We start from the raw sequence: 17,670 nt of genomic DNA, 5'->3' as shown, positions 1-17,670 counted from the left end.
CAGGTAGAAATTTGACTCATACCCTTCTCAATCTATGGGCCACCTCACGTGTGAGTACGTCACCCCACCGCCACCTGGACCAAATAGCGGTCCCACTGAGCATGTCTAAGTGGAAGGCATCCGGTCCCTATATTTAATCAACGTCCGTATATTTCGAATCTGGATCGCACAGATAGAACTAAAGCTTCATTCCAACCATGTTACCATCTTGGTGGTAGATGTATATTGTTCAAACCGCGTAAAATTGCGCAAATTAGTTTATGCCTTTCTAATGGTTGGGCACTTAGCTCTATTTAGAAGTTGCCTAGAGCTATGAAGGGCGGCTAACCATTAGAAGTTTAACTTAAGAGCTCTAAAGGACAGCTAAGGTGGTTCGATTCCATTTCGGCATGGCGAACCTGTCCCCTTCCCTCTCTACGAGTCCTTCCCTCGGGGGACCCACCCCCTCCTCTCCGGCCGCCGCCGCCCCCAAGGATCGGAAAATGGCCTCTGCGGAGCAGTTGGTTCTGGATCTTTGTGATCCCGAGCTGAGAGAGAACGCCCTCCTCGATCTCTCTAAGGTTACTTTTCCTCTTCCTCTCTGCTTCTGTCGTCTTTTATATGCTTAATTCTTTTCGGAAAGAAATGTTTTTTTTCTTGCCTTTTGATCACTAATCCATGATAAGATTATTTCATCCCTCCTTCCTTCTCTGATTCTGTTGTCCCTTATTATCTAGTTTTTTTTTTTAGAAAAAATCGTTTCTTTTTGTGTTTAAGAACCTAATTAGGCTATTCATCCCGTCTTTCCTCTCTTTTTTTTCTGTGATTTTTAATGTACATAAGCATTTTTTGAGCAAAAAAAATTCTTTGGTGATCGCTGACCTAATAATGTTGATTTATCCGTTTTTTCTTCTCTTCTTCGGTTGTTTTTTAATTTTTTGAGAAAAAGTTGGTTCTTTTTGTTATCACTAACTCTTCCTGGCTCTCTTTTTCTCTTATCTTTTACGTATTTAGGGGTCTTTGAGAAGAAGTTGTTTCTTCTTGTGATCACTAGTCTATGATTTGTCATGAAAATGTTGCTTACTGTAGAAAAAAAGCTTTGCTTGCTAATATAATATTACTTTTTTGGTAAAGAAATATCTCATATTTAACAACTGGTTTTTATTTAACTATTACCATTTTGTGATCCTTTTTGAAAGCACACGACTTGGTTTCCTTTTACCGCAGAAGAGAGAGATATTTCAAGATCTAGCACCGCTGTTGTGGAATTCCTATGGCACAATAGCGGCACTGCTTCAGGTATGTGCCCATTGCGACTTGTGTAGCGCTTTTTATTTGGGATGATTATTGTGGGTATAAATTTTCCTTTTTAATATCTTTTCGTTCCTCCTTCATCTTCTCCTCTCTTACTACAAAGATATGACTTATTGGAGATTTTCTTTATAAATGTTTATTGGTTTATGACCTGTGCCTAAGGTAATGTTAAACAATCTGAATAGAAGATCAGTAGGAGTCTGAGAAGTAAGGTGTTTGGTGAATCTTGATAAAACTCGATCATATGTTACCTATGGGCCTAGATTCACTAGCTTCGAACACTGAACAAAATCTTCTAGCCTCATTTCTGGAATATTTTTGTGGATACCTAGGGTTTAGATTCACTAGCTTCAAACACTGAACAAAATCTTCTAGCCTCATTTCTGGAATATTTTTTTGGATACCTAGGGTGATAATTTTTTGTTTGATAGCTTCAATCTGTGATTACCTAGGGTAATAATTTTTTGTTTGATAGCTTCATAGGGGTGTGCATGTGTGTGTATCTATATGTATGTGTATATATACGTATATATACATGTGTATCTGTATACTATGTATATATATATGTTCATATTGATGTGATGACTTTTACCTTAGTGCTAAAGGAAGCATCGTTCTTTACTTGTTCCAATGGAAGTTGATTGTCAAATTATGATGAGGTTTACTTGACAGTCATCTTGTTTGAAGAATGTATTAGTAAGTCCCAGAATAAAATCAAGAAGTGTAATGTTCAATTAATCTCATGGTGAAGAAGCTGAATTTGTGGTTCTCAAAATTCATTTCTTTTGGCAACTCACTTGGAAGCATAGATGTTGCCAGAATAGATTGAAAAGGTAATATGAAAAGTTAATGATGTCTGTCTTTTACGAGCATATATTCCAAAAGGAAGGAGTTTAGTTTATTTTCTTTTGCTCAAAGACAATTTGCTTTTTTTAACAAAGTACTAGAAAATGATTATTTTTAAACACAGCATGCAATACTTAAAGGAGGAGAAGGGTAAAATGAGGCAGTTTAAAGTAATGATATCTTTGTAACAACATCTGACCACCTTTATCCTAGATGGCGTGAAATCATCACCTGTATGACTCTATCAATCCTTAATTATTCCTCTTCAACAATAATGAGACATCACTTTAACCTTAGTTCTATAACAATCCCCAGTTTTGCTAATTCCTGCTTTTCTTTCCGTCTTGCTCTTAGAGATAGGGATTGTTAAATTACAACATTCAACTCATTTTTAAAAGAAGCTTATGCTCGACCTCCTTGTACATGAACACAAGCTCAGTTATATCTGTCGTATTTTATACAACTAACCGTATTGATTATTAATTGTGGAAAATCTCTATTTTGTAGGATGGTCTTCATTAAGCAAACTCTATAGGGCTTTAACGTAATAACTTTGGAGACTAGGATAAAATCTGAAATCGTTGATGGAGTATTTTTGATGATCATTATACTGCTTTGGACACATAATATTTAGCTATTCTTCCTCAAGGGTATTCTCTTAAATATCATTATGTTACTCAAGTCACATGAAACCTATATATTTAATGTCATTTATGCTATTAAAATGCATTAAAAACTAAACATTCGATTGTTTGGAGATGAGAAAGGATTGAATGATTTGGAGCGGTCCCGTATTCTGTACCCTTTTACACTTTGCACAGCTAAAGGCCTCTTATGTAATCATGCTTTAAAAACATTGTTAGTGCTCTTGCAAAATGAAAGAGCCTAAATCTTTGGTGCCAATTTGTAAATATAACAATACTCATCATGTGTATACACACATATGTGCCTGAAAATAGACCTAAATACCCATTCTTTTTAAAGAGCTCTAAGCATTATGCTTAGTGCATGGCAGCAAAATAAAGTACTTTCATGCCCATGTTCTATAGATAATTCTTGTTAAAATGCATGCCATAATGTCCACATATATGGCGAACATGAGTTTTATGTTCGTTAAACTTTCGCAATCATGTTTGCATACTTTTGACATTGTTAAAGATGTGCTTGAGGCAATCTTGCAAAGATGAGTTGTTGGCTCACGTGCCTTAATTGGAAGAATAATACATGGTATACATACTCTGGGCCCTGACCTAACAAAATGCTCACATGCCTCAATTGTCAATCACATTATATGTTGCCCGTTTAAATCTTCTGACAATTCCTTAAAGAAAGCCAGCCTATTTTCTTTAATTCAAGTGATAACTTCAGATTGTAAGGTAAGTGCATTGATTCTGTTCATAAATTAAGATCATAAATCCAAGTTATTATTATTTGCGATTCCTGCATCGTAGGAAGCTGGAGGCATTAGAAACTACCAAAGAGGGTAAAATAGTAAACAAAGTGAGGAGTGCTGAGTAGAAAATGCTTGTAGGGCTTTATCATTTGTCCATGAGAACCTTCTACTGGGTTTCTCTTGTTGGAGCTTTCTTTTCTACAATATTTATTTCTTTCTGATTCTGTCTGTTTGTAATTTTCTCTTTATCATGTTCTGCGTATCTGGAGCTGTATTACATGGATTCATTCCTCTTTTTCTTTAATAAGAGCAGTTCCATTTCCCACCCTAATAAGTTCTGAGCATGCAAGATCCTTATGTACCAACTTGAAAAGTGAAATCATGCTTATTTAGTTCCGTAATAGCTTCAGTGGACAAGATTGTACAACTTTTTGGTTGTATTGCTCTGTGATGTTGCTGATGTTGGACATTTGAGTGCTTTTATCCACTAATTATTAATGCTGCAGCGTTCTTTTTTTTTTCCATTTTTTTCTCACATCTTTCTGGTGTCTTTTCCTCATACTTTTCTATCTTCTTCTCTCCACTATGTTTCATTTCTTTTTCTTCTGTCTCTAGCTGTAATTTTTACCCTCTTCTGTCTCATTGCATGAAATACTAGACCTACTTTCTAGGTGTTCCAGTTGCTGCATGATATCCTTGATCTAATAACATCTGATTTTAGAGTGAATTTAGTGTACTAGATGTTGAAAGCAAAAGAAGTTGAGCTAGAAAGCTGGTTATTTTTGAACCTTTCAAACCAGAACTTTCGTTGGGACCATAGGGAGATTTCTGCAGCTAGCTAATATCATAGGGTAGATGCAGTGAAGATTTGTCTAAAACATTACTAATAATTGAAGAATTGCTGCAATAGTAACACTGCTATGTGTGTGTGTGTGTACAACATTTTATTTGGTTAGTACATCTCATTGCAAATGGAGTTACTTGTTCTTACTGTATGCTTTCATTATTTGCAGGAGATAGTTTCAATTTATCCTGCTCTTTCGCCCCCAACACTGTCACCTGGAGCGTCAAACCGAGTTTGCAATGCACTTGCTCTTCTTCAGGTTAGATGTTCGCTTATTGCTACTCTAATCAAAGAAAGCCTTGGAGGGTCATTCTATTCAATTCCTGTAACATTTTCTGCTTACATGATGATTTGAAATGTTTCATATATCATTCTGCTCAATTCTTTTAACAGTTTTTGTTTACATGATGGTTTGAAATGCTTTTTATGGTGAGTATTTATATATATAAATAGTGTAGAGTATGTGGCTTGTGGAATACATGTAATGATGTGGGTAGTGCATGAGTGGCTAAGATCAAGTGCATGAAAAATTATTTTCACTTCTAAGCCTATGATCGCTGTGATTACTTTTGTTCTCCATAAATATTTGATCATATATTTAGAAAACTCATAAATATGCTCACAATTTTTGGATAGATTCACTTAACCCTTATTTGGCAGGTGCAGTTTGTATCTATACTTCTGTGGTTAATGTTATGGTTGTAATTAACAATTCTCAGTATGGAATACCTTAGATGGAGTATGCTTGATTGTACACATCAACATGAATAAAAGCACCACATTGTCTATATGGAAATGATATGATCTACACATAACTGTTCCTGAAGCATAACAAGAAATGGGAGCAATTTTTGCAAATTAAGATATCTGAAAAAGGGATAATTTTTAGGCTAATCACATTTAGCAACCTTATGGTAAAAGTAAGATGTTCCATAAAATGTTTCATCAGATTCTGTATTTGTAGATCAATGTTGCAATCAAGATATTAAATAAGGGAAAGCAAAGTGAATGTTTCTTTTGAGATTCAACCAAGCTTGAGAAAAGAATATGGAAGAATCTGATATTGCGCTAATGCATTACTGAGAGGAAGTAAAACTGCATCAACTCGAGAAGGATTAATGAAAGCAACAAGTAGAGGGACTGTGGGAATAAAATCCAATTTAACCAAGAATAATTCCCTGTGGCCTCTACCTATATCCATGCCAAACAATTTGGTATTCTACAAGATGAATATGTTAGTTTTGCTGGAGTGAGGAACTAATCTACTAAGTTCTGATTTTTTCCTTTAGGAAGTGACTGATAAAATGCACAAGCACCTAAATGAACAGGACTTTGATAGAGTCTAAAATAATGGAGAAAAGATTTCTAGAGATTTTCTATACAAGTGTCAACTTGGAGTCGTCTTTAAAAAAAGAAAAAGAAAAAGATGCTTGGCTCTAGATTCTGGTTCCATTCAGTGAAGACATGCCGGTTCATGCACAACATTAACCAATATGGAACTGTCATGAGATCAGTGGTGGCTACTAAATCTTTTGTTAAACCGGAGAAAATGCATGTGTCTTCAACTGCTATTCACAGGGTTATTAACAGCCCAATCGATGCTGCTCAAGATGGCATCCGATAAAATTTGCAGGGTTAGTATTCATTATGACAATTTTTTTTAGATGCAGCACTTGACATTCTTAAGATTCCACATGCTCATTTTGCTTTGCCTGGAACCATAGTCTGCCGTACTGCCCCATATTGCCTAGTACGGGGCGTACCATATTATGAGAAAATGAGTACGAAACTTAACTTTAAGTCAATACAAACTCTGTACCGGCTTGAGGCGTACCAGCTTGTACTGACCCGAGGCGTACCGGCCCGTACTGTACCGAGATAAAAATTGAGAAAAATGGTTAGAGAGCTATTTCAGTATAGAAATGTACCATACCGAACTGAATCGATAAGATACCGATATGGTACCCGGTGCCAAGATTGCGGACCTTGCTTGGAATTGTGAAGGATCATAATTAACTATTTGACTTGATGATATGCACTAAAGTTCATCTACAAAATGAAGTGGTAGACATGGATGAGCAGAAAAAGGGTCATGGATCTTGAGTTCTCTGAAAACACAAAGTGTTTATGATACAATACACAAGAGCAACAAATATCTTATCATGTTAAAACTTTTAAATTTTTTTTTGAGAAGTGTATGTTTGGTATCCTTAGACAACATTTGGAAGTTTTTTAACATATCTTCTTATATGCTTAGGAGTCTGACTTACTTTCAGAATGGGTATGAAGCCTAGCCTACTGGTTTTTTCATGGTTATACATCTGGGGATGGGCTTGTCGTTTGAGGACGGCATCTTGTGACATAATTTTATCTGCCACTGCAATGCCATTTCTGCCCTATTTGTTGCTAGATTTAGTAACATAACAAGTTGGGAACAACCTACTATTTAACAAGGTGTTTCAACCTAGAATCTGACAAGACTTGACCTCAAGTCTTTATACTTAGGATTTGAAGGAGATTTTGTTTGGAGCACTATCAGCTGGAGATACTCTTTCTGTTAGCAATGGAATATGAAGATAGAAGAACAAAACCTTAAACCTATGGGGTCTAGTTTGCTGCCCCTAAAGATTTGTGAAATTAGATGGTAGAAAACAAATATATATATATATATATATATATATATATATATATATATATATATATATATTTCCAAATAGAACTATATACTAGAAAGTAGAAATTATTACTGTTAGGTAGCATCCTGAAAGAAATTAGTATAAGTAATAGCTAATTACTTGCAAACGAAGTTATAAAATAGTATAGGTTGTTTGAAGGCTGGTTTCCTGATGGGATATAAAGATTTTGGTTCTTAAATAACACAAAACGAGGACATTATGAGACTAATACCATATTCAGACTAAATTCTAAATGGGTGAAATTCTATATATAAGGCCGCGAAAGAATTTTTGTAATATCTGTCAAGGAACCCAAAACTACACATCAAAGCCTATTCGTTTTGATCATAACTCCATATTTTAGTTAGTTTGGGGTTGATGATGATGTAAATATCGGGAAAACTGATTGCTAAATCTTGAAAGTCACAGTGAGAATTATCAGAAGTAGCTTTTCCTGGCATTGAGAGAGGTTTTCTGGTGAAGTTCTCTTGTTACTCTAAGATGATAATTTATTTTTAATGAAACTATAACTGCAATTTTGACTACCAGCCGTTTTTCATTCTGTTGGAATCAGCTCTATGGATGAAAGCCCGATCATCGAGTTTGGAAGTATTCTATGACTGAGTAGCAAGCTGAATTCAGCCCATATGATTGGTATTGAACAGCTGGTCAATGGTACTCTATGCAGGAGATGGTCCTTCTATGAAACCTGTAATTATAATGTGGGTTGACGAGAAGGATGCCTTACTGATTTCATCAATTTAGGAAAACTTGGAAAATATTTAGACAAAAAAGAGAAGGCAAGGTTCGACATGCTGAGCTACATTCAAATTTTCAGCGGACATATAGCTGCATATTCTCATCATCATTTCTCTCTAGTACAGGAAAATGCACTGTTAAAAATCTATTTGAGGCCACATTTTTCCCTAGGTCTTTTCTTCTGTTTCTTCCGTCCATAAATTTCTTGTCCGTTATCCTACTGGTTGAAGTTCACATATGGCATGTTATGATTCTGAAAATGATTAATAGTGATAAAAAAATAAGCCACCTAAATTGACGTTCACAAAAAAATATCTCACCTCTGTCAAAGTGCCTCGGCTAGGTATGTTAACATTTTTTCCCTGATCATTCTTTGTATTAATATAACGATAATTGGAATAGCAAGATGACAACTTTTGCCCTTGCCATTCTTCAGTTTGCAGGCCTTAGGCTTAGCTTGGTAAATTTCTTGTTCTATTCTGCAGCTGAGATATGTGCATGCACACGTGCGCAAAAAAAGAAAAAGGCCGTGTGGTTTCTACTGGCATTCAGCTGCTTGCTTCTTGTTGAGTTAGTTTCTTAATCAATTAATTTAGTTCTTTCTCTCTCTTTATTTTAATAAACAATGACTTGTGCATTATTTCTGTTTTTTTATTGCTGTGAAATTGCTCCTTGGAATTTCTATAATAACCTACTGATGGCTGTTTTATGTTGTCAGATATTTGAAACTATTTCTTTTTGGTTTACATGCAGTGCGTTGCATCACACCCAGATACTAGGATTCTTTTCTTAAATGGTAATCTATACTTTTCCTAGTTTGTCATGATTCACTCCTATAGCAGCTCAATGTGGTTGAGGTGTATCTCATTTGCTGTTTATCATTGCAAAATTTCTGTTTTTTTTGGCACTTCATGAGTTGTTATGCATAATAATATGTATTTTTAATTTTAGGAGGAAATTATCTATGGTTCTATGACTATTAATACCAAGGTAGACCGAATTGGACTGAACTGCTCGGTTCGGCTCGCACTGAGCAGACCCGGTGGAAAACCGGGTCGGTTCTTCTATTAGAATTAGTTCCGGCCCCTAATCGACCGGAACCGGCTGGAAAAGGCTCGAACCGGACCGAACCGGCCGCAACCGGCTTGGAACTGGCTAGTTCCATTCGAACTCGGTGCGAACCCGACGGTTCGAAACCGAGCCTCTTCTCCCTCTGCTTCTTTTGTTAAAATAAGTGTCCAAACAGTTTTTTTATGAAGTTTGTTTAGCTGTAAGACGGCTAAACGACTCCTTCCTTCTAATTTGCGAAACCACATTGATGCAACGCGATTGAAGAAAGATCCAAGCCTAAATAAGTTGTGCTTCCTCTTTTCTATCTTATTTTTTCTATTTTTTTCTTAAAAAATAGCTGAAAATTTGCAAAATAAGAAAGATCATGCCAAAATTTTTGATTTGTGCTTGAATTTATTATATGTTGGAGATTTATGGATGATCTACACGATGAAATAAAATTTTTAATTTTTGGATTATATATAATTTTTAAAACTTAAAAAAATATTTTTGGATTAAAAAAATAAAAAATAAAAATTAAAAAAAAGTAAAATTAGAAGTGTATTTAGGGATATGTAAGCTACTTTTGAGCAAAATTTGGTGTCCATTTATTCAAGTTTTGATGCGATCACGTGCACAGTGTCATAAGCCTAAATTTGAAAAAAAAATAAGTAGCCTTTGATGCATGCCCACGGGCCTAGAAAAATATATGTAGCATCTATTGTTCGGTTCTACATAAATTTGAATTGAAATTATTTTTTTTGAAATCTTTATATTTAAAAATTAATTTTAAATTTAAAAATAATTAAAAATATATAATTAACGCCAAAAATTATAAAAAATTAGTACTACGTATTACATAATTCATAAGTAATTTCTTAAGTGAAAAGTATATTTTTCTGAATTTATGATATTTAAACATATTTTAAAATTTAAAAATATTAAAAAATATAGATAAATAAAAAGATATGAAATATTTGTATTATATATTAGATAAATTAGATGTATTTTTTGAGGTAAAAAAGTTATCTTCATCATAACCAAATTTTGCTATTTTTAAATAATTGATAAATTGATGTATTTGATAAACCTGCAGAAATAAAACTATCAAGAAGAAAGGATTCAGAGCATGATATTGGTTGGGATCATAGGTAAATGCTCTCCAGTTGGCACTATTGAAAGTACATCTGGTGCAACACAAAGTTCAAGAAAGAACGGATAACCAGATTGAAGCAGCACTTAGCTGGTGGTTATCCGAGGATCTATGTATTGAAAATGCCTTCAGAAGGTGTAGCAGCTGAAAAAAAGTACTTCATTGATTTTAGAGCAGCGAAGGAGAGGATTTCGAGAAGACGGCGGAGGTAGACTATCGAGCGATAGAGCCATCTTTCTATCACTTCAGAAAGTTCGAGGAGGCATCTGCTCTAGATAATGGAGAGGCATAGATCCAGGCTGCTATACAGGCGAGCCTGAATGATCAATGTTGGTAGGATGAGATGGCCAGGCATCATACTACGAGTCGGACTCCGGTTCTGCGAGCAATAGGACAGATCCAGAGTTTAGGATCTCAGTCAAGGAGGCCGTCAGCAAAGGCCGTGGCTGTATTGTATCTATGCTGGGGGCTTTTGGTAGCAAAAAGAAGTCATCTAGAGAGATTCTACCGGGAGCAGCAATTCATGGTTTAGATCCATATGCCTTTCGCAGCAAAGGGTTGACATAATGCTAAAGAAGGATAAAAAGAAGGACATGTGGTGAGCTATTGGATTATGATTTTACTTCATCTACATTCTAGAAAATGTGGCGCACAATACATATTATAGGTTTGCCATTTTTTTCATACAGGCTATTAGTCTTAGTGTAGATCTTCCAGGCTCGTACAAGAGTGACCCATGTATGGACTGACGATGTGTGATGGTTGGACCGATCCTATCAGGTGGAGCATTATCAACTGCTTGACATATTGTGATATGAAGATTTTCTTCCATAAGTCGGTTGATGTTTTTGATCAGGTGCACGACACCACGTACATTCTTAAATTGATGGAGGTTATTGATCAGGTAGGAGAGGAGAATGTCATGCAGGTCATCACTGATAATGGACAATAATATAAGACCGCCGGAAGATCTTGATGGAGCAGCGGCTACATTTTCTGGACTCTAGTGCTGCACATTGTATCGACCTTATGTTGATGGACATTGCAAAAATTTATAGGGTGCAGATAGTGAAGATAGCCCAAACCATCTCCAGATATATTTATAACCATACATGGGTCCTTTCACTGATGAGAAAGTATGCAGGGGGAGATTTTGATAAAAAACCATATACATAGGGGTTCATACAAGAACCATCAAATAAAAAATTGCACTTAATAACATTCTTGAGAAGAAAGCAACCTTACGTCAGATGTTTGTCAGTCTCGAATGGCAGAAAAGTAGATATGCAAGGGCCGGCACGGAAGGAAGCATTGTTGAGGACTTGGTGACGAGGCAGACATCCTAGCAGCAGGTCACTACAATAGTGAAGACTATCGGACCATTGTATGAAGTGCTTCGGGCTGTAGATAGTGAGAGGTACCTTAGATGGGCTTTTTTTTATCACATGATAGAGTGGGCAAAGATTTAGATCAAGGAGGCAGATCCGACGTATGCCCAGGAGTGCATTGACGTCATTGAGCGATGGTGGGACGACCAGACGAGTAGAGACTTGCATCTAGCAGGCAAGAAAAAATATTGAAAATTAGATTGCTCTTGTATTTGTACAATTTTACTTAGACAATAACGAACTCTATCTGCAATATATTACTTGAACCTTTGGTTTCAGTACACCATAGCTAGAATTGACATGGATGACGAACTTTTGGCCGCTCTGCGTAATGTGATTTATAAGATGGAGTCTGATTTAGAAGTCGCGACCCTATATCTAAAAGAGGCAAGTTAACTTAAGTAACATGTGTCAGTTAATTAGTATTTTTATTATTAATATATTATAACATGATTCTTTTTCGCAGACCAAAATGTTTAGAGAGTGCATTGATAGCTTTGGAGTCTCGGCAGCAGTTGTAAGAAAGTACAAATCCAAGTATATTACATATAAGGTGGACATTTATCTGACGTTAGATGGTTATGAATATGATAGTATCGTATATGCATTTTTTCAATATTTTTGCAGCTGAATAGTGGATTCATTTTGGTTTGTCTATGAAAAATCTTAAACGGCTAGCTATTTTGATCTTCTTCCAGACGGTTTCTTCGAGTGACTATGAGTGCAACCAGTCTACCTCGCCTTAATCTACAACAAGCAGAAGAATTGTTTGACACAGAAGCGCCTCAACAATCTTGTATATGTTCAGTACAATCTAAGGTTGATGCTGAAGTGCAATCAGAAGAAAGTGGAGCTAAAGTACATAAATTCGATCCATAGTGCTTTTGTCGATGATGAGGATGATTCTATGATCAGATGCTTGTGGGCCAGCAGCAGGAGCCAGTGCTTGATGAGCGAGGATCGCTTCCACGACTGGCCAGTTTCGTAGTTAGCGAGGCTAGGGTCGATGCAGAGCAATGAACAGAAAGCAATATTCCATGCATCCTTTTAACTCATCAGCCATAGCCCTAAGGGAATCGGTCATCGTATGACTCTTTATTCGAGACACTCAGTGATCGAGAGATGCTTAGACGAGGCCATTACGCTATCCGGTTGACTCGATTAGGAGGGCGACATATATCCTTCCAACATAGCCAGGTAGAGGGACACAAAGGGAAGCATGCAGCAAGTGGCACGAAGGATAAGAAGATAGCTGCCTAGCATACCAAAAAAGAAAAACAAAAGGCACGTGCAGCCCCAATGGAGAATGTGGAGGAGCCAGTTCATTCAGATTCAGAGATTAGGAGTAGCAGTTCTGGTGGTTATGAAAATGCTGGCCAGAAAGAGTGGAGGATATAAGACCACCATTTATAAGACAACCACAGGGTGGTTTTCGATTCACTGGTGAGTTCCAGTTTACACATGCTATACATAGGATAGAGACCATGATGCACGATCTAGTAGAGCCGGCGAAGATCCGATTGCATATAGGAGACGGGCTCCTTGGGATCATTCAGAAAGATATGATGTAGCTGCAGATGATCTTGTATGTGTAGGATCCATAGACGTATCAGATTTCGAGTCGTATACTGGATCCTATTATTCACAGCCACAGACAACCTATAACTAATATAGATACGGATATAGATATGGTGCGTCTGAGGCATCTTTCGGTGGCTACTATTCTACGCAATTCGAAGCATTTTACGAGTCGGATTTTGCTGCGACTTATTTGGATGGGCCTCTTCACAGTCGTTTTATTAGCCAGTTTATTAGTCAGAGGTCTAGAGGACATCTCTCAGAACTAAAACTTCAATGAGAGATTCGAGAGTGCTTATAATTCGAAGCGTGTTCTTTATGGGATGAACATACAAGACTACAACGTCATCTAGTTAGAGGGGCGGGCTGATGTACTTCCTAACTATGCTAATCAAGGTCCGCCGTACCGGTACCGGTCGGCGTACCGGTGGCCGGCCGGACCGGTACGGTACCGGCCGGTACCGCGAGCCAAACATTTTGATTTTTTTTTAAATGTTGTCTCTGTTGGATCTTAAATTAAGTGAAGATTGATGTTTTTTTATTGCTTTTTTCATGATTTTTGATGTTTTTATATTTAAATTTAGGGTTGAAATTTGAAATATAGATGATGCATGTTATGTTTTCCTTCCGTTCCAAATGATAAAATGATACACATAAAATATCTTCAAATTAAGATACAATCATTTACATACATTTAAAGTACTCTAGGATATCTAAAATCGGGACGAGTGCCGATGGCTCTCGTAGATATCCGAATCATAAGTATAATCAGGAGGAGGCAAATCAACCCAATCAGAAGGAATGCGCGCCAGGTTATAAGAAATGTCGGATCTCTCGCTCACGCTCTGGCTTTGAGAGATGTCCTCTGATTGTGTAGGGGCCCATCCAAATATGGCGGAAGCAAAATCCAATGCACCATATCCATATTCGTCAGGCTGTGGCTGTGGATAATAGAATCCGTATCCGTATGTTGTCGGATCTGCAGTCGTATCCTATCTTCCTGAACGACCTCGAGGTGCCCGTCTTCTATATCCAATGATATCCTCATGAAATCTATCAGGTGGTCGATTATGGTCCGTATCCTGTGTAGCACCCGTAAATTGGGATTCACCGGTGAAATAAAGACCACCCTCCGGCTGTGTCTCATGAGTACCATACTGTTCTCCGCTCCCTCCATGGCTAGAAGATCCATCACCACCAGAACCTTCATCGCTGCTAGTCCAAGTCTCTTCCTCGACACTCTCCATTGGGATCCTTTGTTTTCCTTTCCTGGCCCTCTCTGTCTGGCTCCCCTGTGCCTGCGGCTGATCAGCTCTAGGAGTGCGTGGAATATTGCACTCAGCCCATTGCTCTGGATCGACCCCAGCTTTGGTGGCTATGAAGGTAGCTGGTCGTGGAGGCGATCCTGGCTCGTCAAGCTCGGGCTCCTGCTGCTGGCCTACAAGCCAGCCGAGTAGTGGATCATCGTCATCAGTGGTGAAGGTCCCGTAAATCTGATCTGTATACTTGAGCTCCACTTCCTTCTGGATGCACTTTAGCCTCAACCGCAAATTGTAATGCACATAAACAAGGTCGTTGAGGCGATTTTGCGTCAAACGGTTTCTTTGTTTGCTGTGGATAAGGGCGAAGGTGGACCAATTGCGCTCACATCCACTAGAGGAGACTGTTTGGGAGAGGATCCGGATAGCTATCCGCTTTAGATTTCTCGCGGATCCACAAAAATGCACCCACCATTCAGCTGCAAAAATATTTATGAAAATTACATATATGATAGTTCCATAATAGTAACTAAGTAACACTAGGTGAATGTTTAGCTTTAGTGTCACGTACCTGGATTCATATTGTGTTTGCTGACGACAGCCGCTCGTTGGCCAAAACTGTAGCTGCCCTCTCTAAATAATTTGCTCTGTGAAAAATAAGCATAAGAAAACCATGTTAATAATTGAAGATGCTGATATACTTACACATGCTGGTAATTACTAAATCATAATTATCTCTTCAAGACATAGGGCCGCTTTTTCTGGATCATGCTCCATCTTGTAAATCACATTACGCAAAGCATCTAGAAGTGTTTCATCCATACCAATTCCATCTATGCTGTACTGAAATCGGGGGTTTAGGTAGTATGCTGCACATATACGAGACTATCTTAGCATAATTATATAATTACATCCATCACTATAATTATCACTATAATTATATCTTGGCTTACCTGCTAGATGTAATTCCGTACCCATTTGCGCTCCCCACCGTTGCTTCATGATGTTGATGTACGACCGGCTATGTGCTGGATCTGCCTCCATAATCTGATCCTTTGTCTTGACCATCATGTGATACAAAAATTCCATCTGGGGGTAGATCTTGCTATCTACGGCTCGCAGCACTTCATATAATGCTTTGATAGCCTTGACTATTGTAGTATCCTGCTGCCAGAATGGCTGTCTCGTCACCAAGTCTTCTATCTTGCTCCCTTCAGTGCCGGCATAAGAATATCTACTATTATACCACTCGGAACTGGCAAATATTTGACATAGGGCTCCTCTCTTCTCGAGTATGCTATCAAGTGCGATGAAGTTGGTAGCAAACCGTGTGACTCCTAGTCTCAGAATCTCTCCCCCTGCATACTTTCTCATCACTGAAAGGATCCAGTTATGGTTATAAATATACCTGGTAATGCGTTGGGCTGTCTCCACCGTTTGTTGCACCCTACGGATCTTTCCAATGTCCATCAACATGAGATCGATACAATGTGCAGCACATGGGGTTCAGAAAATATGTGGTCGCCATGGTCTGCCGTACCGGTCGGTACGGGCCGGTACCGTCCGGTACATATCGGTACTGGATCCTACCGGTACGGTACAGCTACATATTTCGGTACCAAACTGTACCGGCCGTACCGACCGGTACTGATCCATACTGACTTGGTACCGGCCCGTACCGAACCGGTACCGGCCCGAACCGATCAGTCCGTACCGGCTCCAATTTTTTTTGGCTTTTAGCCCCATCGGTACAGTACCGGTTCGGCTCGGTTTGGTTCGGTACCGTACCGGTACCGATGCCCACCGGTACGTCGGTATAGTCGGTACCGCGTACCTTGGTCGCCGCTCCATCAAGACCTGCCCGTCAGCCTTATATTGCGGCCCATTATCAGTGACGACCTGCACGACATTCTCCTCTCCTACCAGATCAATCACATCCTCCATAAGTTTCAGCATGTACGAGGTGTTGTGCACATAAGCCGAAGCATCAACTGACTTGTGGAAGGTCTTAGCATCACAGTATGTCAGGAAGTTGATGATGCTCCGCTTGGTCGGACCGGTCCAACCATCGCACATGATGGTTAGTCCATATATGGGCCACTTGCTCTTGTAGGAGTCAATCAAATTCTCCAGCTTCTCCTTATTGTTGTCAAGAAGCTCACCGTATATGTCCTTCGGGCCTGGAGGAACTACACCGGGACCGGCAGCTTGTATGGCGGCAAGACCTGTAGTATGTATTGTCTGCCACATTCGCTGGGATGTGGCTGAAGTAAAACCAGGATCCAATAACTCGCCACATAGTTTTCTTCTTATCCTTCATCCACATTGTGTCTATCCTCTCCTGCCTTGAATCTTTGCTGGGGAGAGCATGCGGATCTACATTATGAATTGTCGCTCCTTGTGGAATTCCTCTAGATGATTTCTTTCGGCTATCAAAACTACCCAGCATAGATGCAATCCGGCCACGTTCTTTGCCGATGCCCTTCCTGACTGAAGTTGTCCTCAAGAACTCTGGATCTTGTTTAGTGCTTCCAGAATCGCTGCTCGACTCGTATGCAGAGGGCCCAAATCGAGCCCTATGCCTGGCCACCTCCTCCTGCTGCCACTGATCATCCAGGCTTGCATGCATGGCCGCCTGAATATCTGCCTCCTCCTCATCTAGATCCTCGACTTCCTCTGGCTCCCTAGAGTGATAGGAAGGTGGCTCTGCCGCTCGGCGATCGACCTCCGCCCTTTTCTTGGAAGCCATCTCCTTCGCTTCTTTGACCTCAGCGAGATTCTGCCTCATCAGCACACGAATCTCGTTAGGACAATTTGGGCACGTAGCAACCTCACCGAAATTTTCGGCTAAGTGTTGCTTCAACCTGGTTACCCCTCCTTCCTTGAAAATCTTGTCGCAAAACTTGCATTGAAACTGGTGTCGTTGCCCCTCACTTCCAAGTCTTCGCCCATAAGACCAGCCAATATCACGCTTTGCAGGGTTCGTTTTTCTTGATGGCTCCATTTCTATCATAAATGTACGACTTATCAAAAAATTAAGCTAATAAAGTAAATTTTTGCATTATCTTATTATTTAAGTAATTTATAAACTATTTTTTTAAGTTACTTGTTAACAAAATTAATGAAATAACATAGGACAAAAAAACCGCACCTTAAATAGTCTCCGCTGGATTTTTTGGGCAGGACCTCCTCCTCAATTTGTGGGCTATCTCTCAAATCTTTCCGTCTCTGATTACTCTTCAGAGGCTCACTCCTGGATTTTAGTTACTCTGGAGTCTGGACAGAGCCTCTCGTTTTTATAACCGAACGAGCGAGGAAGAAGTGGCCGACAGGCCATAGCTTTTTTTTTTTTTGTTTGAAAGAAGTGGCCCGTGGGCCACTTCTTCCTTAAAACCACAGCGCAGGCTCCGTACCGGCCAATTCGCACAAAAA

General features: G+C 38.8%; 1 protein-coding gene across 1 annotated transcript in view; it reads left to right on the top strand.

Moving 5' to 3' along the window:
- Positions 1 to 216: 216 nt before the first annotated feature.
- Positions 217 to 17,670, top strand: part of LOC103703647 (uncharacterized) — a 29,167-nt gene continuing 11,713 nt past the window's right edge. The window contains exons 1-4 of the mRNA XM_008786569.5: positions 217 to 560; positions 1,207 to 1,278; positions 4,546 to 4,635; positions 8,564 to 8,606. Of these exons, the coding sequence (XP_008784791.4) occupies positions 390 to 560; positions 1,207 to 1,278; positions 4,546 to 4,635; positions 8,564 to 8,606 (376 nt within the window). The 5' untranslated portion in view covers positions 217 to 389. The remainder of the gene's footprint in view (positions 561 to 1,206; positions 1,279 to 4,545; positions 4,636 to 8,563; positions 8,607 to 17,670) is intronic.

The sequence above is a fragment of the Phoenix dactylifera genome, chromosome 1 (genome assembly GCF_051530095.1).
Source record: "Phoenix dactylifera cultivar Ajwa chromosome 1, Ajwa_hap1_PhDact_Kaust_v1.1, whole genome shotgun sequence".
Lineage (NCBI taxonomy): Eukaryota > Viridiplantae > Streptophyta > Magnoliopsida > Arecales > Arecaceae > Phoenix > Phoenix dactylifera.
Note: the sequence above shows the minus strand (reverse complement) of the source record. Positions and strands in the feature narration are given on the sequence as shown.